This window comes from Melanostigma gelatinosum (assembly GCF_949748355.1).
Source record: "Melanostigma gelatinosum genome assembly, chromosome: 2".
NCBI lineage: Eukaryota > Metazoa > Chordata > Actinopteri > Perciformes > Zoarcidae > Melanostigma > Melanostigma gelatinosum.
Genome location: NC_136635.1, coordinates 15,570,844 through 15,582,153, shown reverse-complemented (window position 1 = coordinate 15,582,153; position 11,310 = coordinate 15,570,844). Strand labels below are relative to the sequence as shown.

The window sequence follows — 11,310 nt, the reverse complement described above, 5'->3', positions numbered from 1 at the left end:
GGCTTTGCTGCAGCTGAGTCTCATCCACCGGCCCCGTCGTCATGGTGAAAACAGGCCGCTCATGTTTTCGTGGTGCGAGCGTGCACGTGCTGCGTGTGGGCGGAGGCCTGAGATGTACGGCTGGAATGCTGGAGGGGAACTGAGTGACAGGTTTGGACTTCGGTAGGTAGGCAGGGCAGGGGAACATGTCGTCTGTGACATCACCACCACCCTAAGGTTCGGCTGGGCCAGCTGCCTGCTGCAGAGGTGGAGTTTCCTTCCTGGTGAGCTGACCGGGGCCGAGTGTGGCCTGACCCACCTTGCCACCGACATCTGAACTGCGCTGCAGCTTGATTCTGCACGCTTTTGGATTTGTCTCTCTCTCTGTTTTACTTTGTTCTCTTAATCCACCAATTGTGCTGCTTTGTACAGTGCGCTTGTCCATCAATTTTCTTTTAGCAGAGGAGAAAAATCCAAGGATGTTAGTTATCCTGGATTTACAGCTCACAGATGACGGTGGTCATGTCAGCACTGGCCTAATGATTGCCGGAGAGCTTGAGTTTTGTTTCTAGCTGTTGTTTGCTCTGTTTAAACACTAATTCACCTCAGCTCTGCAAAGTTGCTGCAGGACACTTATTCTGTAAATGCCTCAACTTGTGCTGAGTGCACTTAGATCATTTATATGTGAAGAGGGCTTTTAGTAGTGAATCTTTTAAGATCTAGTGCACACAGGCCACTGTGGACCATCTGTGTGTGTTGGACCGTGTGTGTGTGTGTAAACTACACTCACACTTTAAGAGCTGATCTGTTGACCCCACTGTGAGTGTCAGCTGTCTCCTTATGACAGCTGTCCAATGTTTTCATGGAAATCTGTCGAGGAATCCGTCTACTCCTCAGTACCTGTACACTGCCGTCCCTGCTTATCCTGTAAATATGTTGCATAGCATCTGAGATTGTTCCTTTTATTATGTCAATACGATACTGGAACTGCGGCATCAGTAGCAAATTAGTGAATAGAATAACGAGAGATTTTTAATCGATTGACAAAAAACATTGATTAATTGAATCATGTTTCAGTCATTTGTCAACCAAAAATATCAAACCTGTCTGGATTCAGCTTCTCAAATGTGAGGATTTTCAGTTTTTCCATTGTAAACACTTCTTTTAGTCGAACAAAACAAGAGAGTTGAAGGCGGCGCATTGGGCTGTACAAAACTGGGGTTTTTTTATGCAAGTTTTGGGACATTTTATAGACCAAACAATGTAACTATTAATTGTAAAAATACACAAAAAGGCAGATGAATTTCTAATGAAAAGAATCAATAGTTGCAGTACATTGAGAGTATAAACATTTACCAACAACTCTGTTTCGTTACATGTAACAGTACGTGACAACTCAATGTTGGCTGAACAAAAGCAGCCGCACAACAACTTTGCCACAATACAATTGTATAAAACGGGCAATGTCATGACTTCAATCTGAAAATATCCAATCAAACAATATGTAAAAAAAAAGAAAAAAAAGAGACCTAACAAAGCACTCAAAGCACTCAAACCTAACTTTCAGGGCATGTTTCACGACTTGGTCAGTAGTCAGCAAAGTACAGAGGTCTGATCCCCGGCCCTAGAGGCAGGTTGTGGATCCAGCAGTAACTTGTGGGTGTAACTGCTCCCCAAGAACTCGGGGCAGCTCTACTCGACTCATACAGCCTGATTCATTCTGTTATATCAGATGAAGTCATGGACGAATTATATATTGCTGGACATGACTCAGGCTGGCTTATGTCACCTAGTCCTCCTGAGTCATGTTGCACTCCCTCACCCAGCCCATTGCCCTGTTAGTGCTGGCTCTGGTGCTGCTGGCACTGCAGAACAGCCTCATCTATCACGGGAAACGGCTCTGAGAGAATTAGCTCAGCCAGAACAGAGCGCAAGGCAGCTACACCACCCATGCATGCGGAGGGAGGGGAGGAATAGCCGGAGGAGTGCGGCGCTCAATGCGGCTGCCCGAGGTTGACAGAATAGGAATAAGAGGTTGACGGGAAGCCGAGGTCACGTGCTGAAGCAACGGCTGGGAGAGTGGTGGTACTGGTGGTGGGAGGGACGAGAAGCACAAGCAGCCTTTTTTTTCTTCTTCTCGCTCTCTTTTTGTGTCTGTCTGGTCGTCTGAAGGCACACTGGCAGTGCAGTGCAGTGAAGCTTGTTCTGGGACACAGTAATACTGCTGAATTATTGAACAGCAGGCTGCAGAGGGACAGGAGAGTGTGAGAGTACCTGCAGCTCCCTGTTGTTGCAGGATGAGAAGAAAGTGTTTGTGTACAAGACGCAATAAGTTGCATTCACAAACATTCACATTCACACAATCAGAGCTTGAGGCTATGGCTGATATTGATATTTGAGAGATTAAAAGATCTGATGTCAATATATCAGCTAATGACATAACAAACATCAATATTTTCTATCTTATAAATGTAGTTATTTGGACCAGTGCCCTCTGGAAGACCGTATGTAATGGTGATAAAGCTGCACCAGTTTATTACTCAATTACTTTATTACTCTGTGCTTAGCAGCTTTTCAGCAAAGGTTTTCCTGGTTCCACCTTCTCAAGTGTTAGGATTTGATGGTTTTCTTTTCCATACATGATAGGAAATAGTTTTAGATTTTGGACTGTTGGTCAAATAAAGCAAACTATTTCAACCCATCACCTTGGGCTGGGAGAAAATTAGAACGAGAAAATGATCGGTTACATTAATCAACAAGGAAAGTAATCAACACTTGCAGCCGTAAATGGCGACGGTGTTATGAAATTACCTCGAATATATTTACGGTGTTTCTGCTCTATATTACTTATCAGCCAACGTTGTATGTCCACACTGATGATGTCTCCGTCATAAGCTAAAATCCGCTGATTGTATTGGTCATCCATATTTAACAGTCAGGCTCGAATTATAATTAAGGACGTCATTTACCTGCTTGTTTTTTTCCCTGATCTGTATCGGCTTTTAATATGTTACTGAAAGAGTCGGATGAGATGTGACATTAAGTACAATGCGTGCTCCCTCTTATGTCCCTGGCTGCCCAATAACGGCAAATAGACAGTATACGACTGGTGTGAAAGTTTAATTTTTCTTGTTGTTGGGATGACGGGAGGTCTTGTCTGGATTTTCTGTACTGGTGATCGTTCTGTGTTTTAGGGTGTTGGTTTGACATTCCCCGAGCTCTCCCCTCAGCTGTCCCCACTTAACTAGTCCCCGAGCAGAGCTAGAACTACAAAACATGGGAAAAATGTAAAAAATGCATGACTCCTCCTCCGCCCGGCTCCCTGCCCCCTGGCCTCTGGCCCCTGCCCCCTGCCCCCACCCTTCCAGTTTAGGTTACTAGGAGACCAGATATTGGCCCCAGAATGAAAGAATCAAAGCCTTCAGGAGTGAGTGGTCGGACGACTGAAGAAACGTCTCGTAAATGTCTTATTAGCACGAAAGCCAGCCTGCTGTCGCAGCCTAAGCACTGGTTGTTCGTGTGAGGAAATATTTACATGACTTTTTTTTTTTGTGCAAGTGTCTCCAGACAGTGTGTTTACCTCCCGTCTGCAGTGTGGTTGTAAAGGTAGTGGTCATTACGGCGGTGCTGTTGTAACCAATAACACAAGGACAGAGCTCGTTCTCATATCCATTCATTATGAAGCCAGCTGATTTTTAAGTCACTGTATCTGTTTCCCAAATCCATGGTACGTACTCACTCTTGGCAATATTTCAGTGCAGTGTGTTGACGCTGGTGACAAAATACATTGTACTGAGCAGGCAGTGGACAATATTCTCCTACCATGCAATGCACACATTCAAATGGAAGAGCTGCAAACAATGGATTGTGGATGGTGGCTCCAGGAACACCTCCCAAACCCCCCTCCCAAAATTCTTGTCGTCTCTTTAAGTATCATTTTTAGTGTTACTCGAAAGTCGCAGTTGGCTTGCCTTTTGCACGGTGCCAGTGTTGCTTCATTTCATCTCGGTCTTCTGTCAGTCCCACGCACACGATTTAAGAGCCGTGGTGACCGAGCCTTTGAGGCAGTGGCCTCAAAGGCTTTTAAACGCCAGCTCAAAACCCACCTGTTTAGGCTGGCGTTTGTGTAAAAGTAAACCCATGTCCTAGACCTGCTCTTAAAATATGTTTTACATTTTTATTTTATTTTTTATTATTTTTTATTTTATTTTTTAATTTTCTCTGTGTAGATAATTTATTGACCCTAGGGTCACATTGTGTTTTTTATGCTTTTAAATGTCTGCTCTGTTAAGCACTTTGTGATACTACAGGCTATGAAAAGCGCTATATCAATAAAATTCATTCATTCATTCATTTCCTGTCAGCATAGAACAGTAAAGCATGTTGGTTTCTTGCACACCCCCTGCAAAGAGCCGTATATAGTGAATACTGTCTACAGTTGGCATGTGATTGGCCATGAGCTTGTGTGTCAATCTGACATAATGTATAGACTCCACACACATTCTTATACTTTTGTCCTCTTCTTTGTCTCCTGCAGTCGTACTTTGTCACCGACTATGACCCCACAATTGAAGACTCTTATACCAAGCAGTGTGTGATTGACGAAAGGGCGGCCAGGCTCGACAGTAAGTGCACTTGGCTGAACAAACATGACGAGAATAAATACACACACACACACATATACACATAAAGACTACACATGCAGTCTATTTGTATGTTTCTAACACATTGTACTTGAGGAATTGATGGCAAAAGTCTATTTTGTTGAAAGTTATTATTTGTTAGTGATTTGTGATGTTTGTGTGTGTGTGTGTGTGTGTGTGTGTGTGTGCGTGTGCGCGCACGCTCTCTCTCTCTCTAGTCCTCGACACGGCTGGCCAGGAAGAGTTTGGAGCCATGAGAGAACAATACATGAGGACAGGGGAGGGCTTCCTGCTCGTCTTCTCAGTCACTGACAGAGGAAGGTGAGTGACAGTTCTCGTCATGTGCAAACTCACAGCTACAAGTGCACTTCTCTGTCTTTCTCTCTCTCTTTCTTTCTGTTTGCCCATCTCTGTTTACTGTTCACAGCTACACACTTTCTTTCACTCCTCCTCTGCCTCTCGCTCTACCAAAACCATAAATCTTGCACCGATACTCTCACTTGTTGCCGCTTGTACTTCCGGACCCCCTTTGCTGTTGTTCGTGTCGTTTTCTTTTGTTCTTAACATTCCTCCCTCACCCTGTTCTCTTGAATTCACTTTTTCCGAGTACCTTAGCTTACTCTTTGAAGCCCATGCACCATTTTCCACAATAGCATGTGGGCTGGTATAGAGATATCTTTTGAAATCTTCATAACGCAGACTTTATTGTAGCTTGTGTTATGCATCAACCGACTTTCTAACTGCTTAAACCACACTGACCCACTGGTGAGTAAGAGGCATGCTGTGCATCTAGAAAATTGTTCAAACTTTATTTTAAACGTCAGTTAAGACCTCAAAGACACCAAATATGTCAGGTTGAATTTTGGGGAAATGTTTATATAAAGATGCACAATATATCTAGAATTTTTCCACATATCTTGAAGTAATGATGCAATCGTACTGTCAAGCAGTCTTGGGTTATCTTTCATTTAATGTAAACACAATTTAGCTTCCATAAAGAGGAGGACCAAGCCAATACGGAATATAATATAATATTATTATTATATATATATTATATATATATATAATAATATTATTTCTGTCCTGGCGACGCCTGTGTTAACTGTGATATGGCAGGTGTGATTTAATACTGTAGCAAACACTCTTCGAGCTGCGCGTCTTTGTCAGAAATACAACAGAAAAGCCGCTGGTGCACCTGTTTACAGCACAATCAAGCAAATGTGTTTTAATAAGCTGAAGACAGTGAAGAGTAAACAGTGAGACTGTCATCAAAATTAAATCGAGATAAAAACTGCGCTGGATTATCAGCAAGCAATGGCGGACTCCGCCACTACCAATATAAACTTCTACGTAGAAAGATGACAACTGAATGTAAATACATTAATTGTCTTTTGCAGGAGAAACGCAGGCCAACAATGGCATCAAAAAATCTGAGTTAATTTCAAAGAAATCTTGAAAATTAGACGATTAAATATATTTGAGTGATTTTACTGCAATCTGATGTTTTGGGGTTTAAGCCACCTTGTTTTATTACACATATAATATTATTCTGTTACAGCCCATCCTCCCTGTCTTTGTGTCCCTGCCCAGGGGCTGCATTCCCCTAACCTCCAACTCACAACCCCCTCCCAATGTTTATGTAGTAAACAGCCTTTCCTTCCTCCATTTATACGAGTCAAGTCTTTTCCAGATTTACTGTGTGCTCACCAAGCTGCCCGTGGCTGGAATGCCGTCCTGGGTTTGTGGCTGCATTCTGCCCCCCCCCCCCCCCCCCCCACCCCACCCCAGATTGACTTATTTATTTGCTCATGGCCTTTATGTTATAGTGGGACCACGGTCAGTTCAGTGCACAGGGCCAACCTCAGACAAACACATTTTATGTTCTGTAATAGTGTGGCTGCCTTTTTTTTCTTCTATTTGCTGACACGTTCAGCCCTTCAGTCTGATCCACAGCGGCAGCGACCCCAACTTCTGTGTTTGTGTGCATGTGTGGGTCATTCAGCTACATTGCGATGTCGGGCACATGGGCGTCTTGAGATGAATGTCTGCATCTACCCATTCAAAACCATTATATAACCTGTTTGTGTAGAAAACACCACATAACACCATGTAATATGTTTTACAGCTTTGAAGAAATCTACAAATTCCAAAGACAAATCCTCCGAGTGAAAGACAGAGATGAATTCCCTATGATCCTCGTAGGAAACAAAGCAGATCTGGAACTACAGAGACAAGTAAGTCTAACAGATTGCAGAGATATGAACCCACTGACTGACAAACATTCACCCTGTTTGATCACCTGAAGAGATGATATCGACTGGAGGATTTATATTTGCATATTTGAAAGTGGAAGCTGCAGCTCGCTGCCAAGATACAGCAGGATGTGAGTGAAAGAATACAAGTGATTCTGTAGAAATGGTGGTGTCAGGAGGGGAGGATGGATGGAGAGAAAAGGGAGTGTGATGATATGATGAATTTTCTGCCTGTTGGCATGCAGTCGCTCATCACTTCCTGCAGTGAATCCACACCACCCCCTTATGGTGAAAACGAGCCTTACAGGCACACATAGCTAACTACCATCAATGGGTTTCATTTACTGAAATTAGCATTTCAAGCATAATGGAATTGTTCTATTCTTCTACAAGAGACATGTAGATGCTAAAGACATTAAATAGGACAACATGATAGATAATGGTAATAACACATAACCTAATTAGCTTGACCGTAGCTCTGTTGTAGAAGCCTAAACACAACAAAAATGTAACACTTTAAGTGTAAGTAATGGTACAGTTACCATGAATGGATTTCTGTCAAGTCGTGTACGTCTTCCCCCATGCCATTTTCAAAAAAATGCTTCACTTCTAGTGTGGAAGGACAATGTTGTCCCAGAGTACTCTATGAATTGAGAGGGATTTTGGTATTGGGAGAAAAAGAAAACGTGGATATTATTGTGAAGGCTCAGGAGAAAGCCTGGTCAGGTCGGAAATTAAAGTGAAATTTGGGTGTCAATGTAAATACTTAATACTTCCACGAATAGATTTTTAGCAGAGAGAAGAAGCTTCCACAGGTAGGAGGAAAAATATGTATTTTTGATTTTGAGGTGAATTGTCCCTTTTAAACAATAAGACCTCACAAAGTCAGAGGATGCAGTTCAGCCACTATTTATATGTAGTACTACATCACAGACGAGTATGTGCACAAACAGAGCATGCCATCTAACAAGCTCACATTTTACATTAATATGACATTTGTTGCAACTTTACTTAACTGCTTCATCTCTACGGAAGTTAACACTCTACGGAAGTTCAGGTTTCAGCCCATCATTGTTCTCTCCTTCCTCTTGCCTCAGGTAACCCAGGAAGAGGGCCAGCAGCTGGCCAGACAACTGAAGGTCACATATATGGAGGCTTCAGCCAAAATTCGTATGAACGTAGACCAGGCTTTCCACGAGCTGGTTAGAGTAATCAGGTAGGTGATTTATAAATGTAACTTTTACATTTTGTCCTTTCAGTGACTCACGTTTGCAAAGGCAAGAAAGATGGACATTCGGGCACTCCTGTAATATCTGTTAATAATGCAGAATACAGTGACGGTTTACTACATTGTTTCATTAAATATCGATGACTCAGGGTGGCCTGGTGGCGCCCTGGTGGCGCCTTGGTGGCCTAGGGATTAAGTCGATGACCATGAATCACAACCCGCCTGGTTCACTTCCAGCCAGGGACCTTTGTTGCATTTTTCCCCTTTTCACTTCTCTACTCAGTCAGCTAGCCAATAAAGACATGGGATCCCCCCAAAAGATGATTGACAAAAAATACCTAAATAAGCAACAATATAACGTACCAAGTTTTGAATAACAAACAACTTAAGGTATTGTTTATTTAGAGCGTAGCAAGACTCAGCTTATCTGCCTCATAAAGACTGTGTGTGTGGTTTGATCAGATTTGATTGACAGTCGCCTGGCAACATGAGCAAACACTCCAACAAATGTCATCACTTTTTGATTCAAATATTACTTCTGAATGGTAGAAGTAAAGATGTGATTATTTTTGCACCTCGGCCACTTTGAACCAGTAAGATAAAGCTAAAAGATAAAACGGCACTGACAGAAATCTCAGAGAAATGAACAAACCGTTCTAAATTTGTTTGAAAACTCAGTTTCTGTCATTTGTGTTTCAAACAAAAGAAAAAGAGAGATCACAAATGTACACAGTCCAGTGTGTCATGATAGTTTTACTCTCTCCCAACTCCCAGGAAATTCCAAGAGCAGGAATGTCCACCCTCGCCAGAACCTACAAGGAAAGAGAAAGACAAGAGCGGCTGCCATTGTGTGATCGTCTGAGGCGGCCTTATCACTGTAACTCATGCAGCTACTCTCTACCACCCCACCCACTCTGCCTAACATCACATCCTAAGTGGATGACTGACCGCTGCCTTCTCCTCGTGCATGACTTCAGACAGCCTTTTCTGAGATACTTTGACCAGGAAGTGCTGTCCCCAGGACATCACTATGGACAACTGACAATGCCAAATTTGAACACCGCTCTACCTTCAGCCGTAATCGAATTCACACGAGAGAGTCCCAACACGAAACATTGCCTTCCGAATCAGCCTGACAAATTAATGTGTTGTACTCTGAAGGACTTCTCTTGCCTTGTCGTGACATTTGTACTTGCTACCGAGATTGAATGAAAACTATATATCCAGAATGTTAATGAGTTTCTTTAGTTTCCAGCATCTAAATCAGAGCAGAGAGATTATCTTATGAAGCTTTGTGTATCTCGTGCCATATCCTCCTTTTACTCCCATGTGCTAATCTGCTACTGTACATATTTGACATTTGTTGTGATTATCAAAGTGTACTTCTAATGATCTATTAAATCACCACAGTACAGTGTGTGAGGTTGAGTTTGGTTTTACATATATGAAAGTGAATACATATTCATATATATATATATATATATTTATATATAAGTATGTATACAAAGCCTAGACAGCCCTTAAAGCTACAATGACAGAACTTTCTGGCATTTTGCAGTGGATTCTTCTTCTTCTTTGTCTGTAGTTTCGGCTTTCATCTCAACTATGAAGTGTCTACTGTATTTGATTCATTTCCAAAAGTCTTATAGATCAAAGCCTTCTTATCCAATGCCATCTCCTCAATGTACAGAAAGTAGCAAATGTGTCTGAATTTCTTTCTTCGAAGGTGGCGGTTCAGTCGAAATTGGACATCAGATTTCTGAGAAGCGGTAGATACATTTCTTGGTAGCACATTGTATATCTTTGACAACTAACATGATTTCAGATCAAAACACTGTATGCTCTATATTCAACTCTTGACAAGTAATGCCATCAAATCAATTTGTTGCAAATCAAGACGCTTTCAGAGTTCAGTTCAGATCATTCCATTGTAATGAATCTCCTCTGTCAAACATTTAGTCTCCGATTTAGATCAAATAACTGTTATATCATTCCAATAACACAGTGGCAATGTATTTGTTTTGTGTCCCTCAGTTATTCTATTACATTACTTTCCCCCCAATGATCTGCCTCTTGGAAAAACCAGGACAAGTGGAAGCGTTGAGATGCACATCGTAAAACAGTGGTTCTACTCCAATGGGACATGAACCCAACCGGACCTGCCACCTGTGGAGCTCTCATCACCACAGACGCGACGCATGTTCTGCCTTCCCTTCCCACTTCTGTACTTCTGTTTGGGCTTGTAAATGAAGTACTGCAGTTCGTTTTTCGTATTGTCATCCTGTAATATAAACAACAAAATCAGATGATGGAAGTAACAAACTTGATTAAATGTTTCTACTCTACTTTTATACATTATTTTCTTATCAAACTAGTTGACAAGTATTTTTATATGTTTATAAGTGAATACACATTCACAGCATAGCTGTGTATATATGTAAAGAGGGACATTTAATTATTTTAATCTGAGGAGGACTGTTGGCCCAAATTTACAAAATCGAAATTCTTCACCCAGATGTGACCATGAATGTTGTTTCTTCTTGTGGCTTAATAATAATGGAGAATATATTGATATTTGAGTTGTTTACCACCAGCTCAGAGCATAAAATGCGACATAAGAGCCTAAAATCACATGGATGAATTATTATAATCACTGAGATTTGAAATACCTACTTCCCATCTTAATCCAAATCCTAGTATACATCCAAATCAAACCGGTTTTTTTATTCTTCTTTTTCCATATCGATGTCTTTTGCCCTGTGTCTAGCTTTTGGTGCTACAATAAAATCTGTCATTGAGCCAGATGGGGTAGAGAATCTTTATTTTAGATTTTAAAAGCTGCACAGACCTGAATCTTACTGAGCCTTGTGTCAGGGGGTTTCATTGTTATTCATTTGTTTTCTTTGTTTTGGGATCATATTTATTGGAATTCCCAAAATACTTTTGGCCGATTGTTGAATTTGGCTGACACGGCATCCATCTAGTGCAGACGTCTTCAACGGGGTCCGCAAAACTTTTGGAAATTCTTTATTTTTTTTCCAAACATGAATCTTTCCATGATTTTAATTGTTCAGTATTGTATATTATATATCAGTATGCAAGATAACAGGTATATTTATGCATGGCAGTGGCACTAGGCCATCACTCATTTTCATTTCCACATTTATGCATAAGCTTGTATGCATGATTATCATGCAATTGACAGACA

At 41.5% G+C, this 11,310-nt stretch overlaps 1 protein-coding gene across 1 annotated transcript in view; it reads left to right on the top strand.

Annotated features, from left to right (window-relative positions):
• Positions 1–10,896, top strand: part of rras2 (RAS related 2) — a 28,484-nt gene extending 17,588 nt beyond the window's left edge. Inside the window, exons 2-6 of the mRNA XM_079285618.1 lie at positions 4,517–4,604; positions 4,841–4,943; positions 6,748–6,856; positions 7,972–8,090; positions 8,877–10,896. Of these exons, the coding sequence (XP_079141744.1) occupies positions 4,517–4,604; positions 4,841–4,943; positions 6,748–6,856; positions 7,972–8,090; positions 8,877–8,964 (507 nt within the window). The 3' untranslated portion in view covers positions 8,965–10,896. The remainder of the gene's footprint in view (positions 1–4,516; positions 4,605–4,840; positions 4,944–6,747; positions 6,857–7,971; positions 8,091–8,876) is intronic.
• Positions 10,897–11,310: the final 414 nt, after the last annotated feature.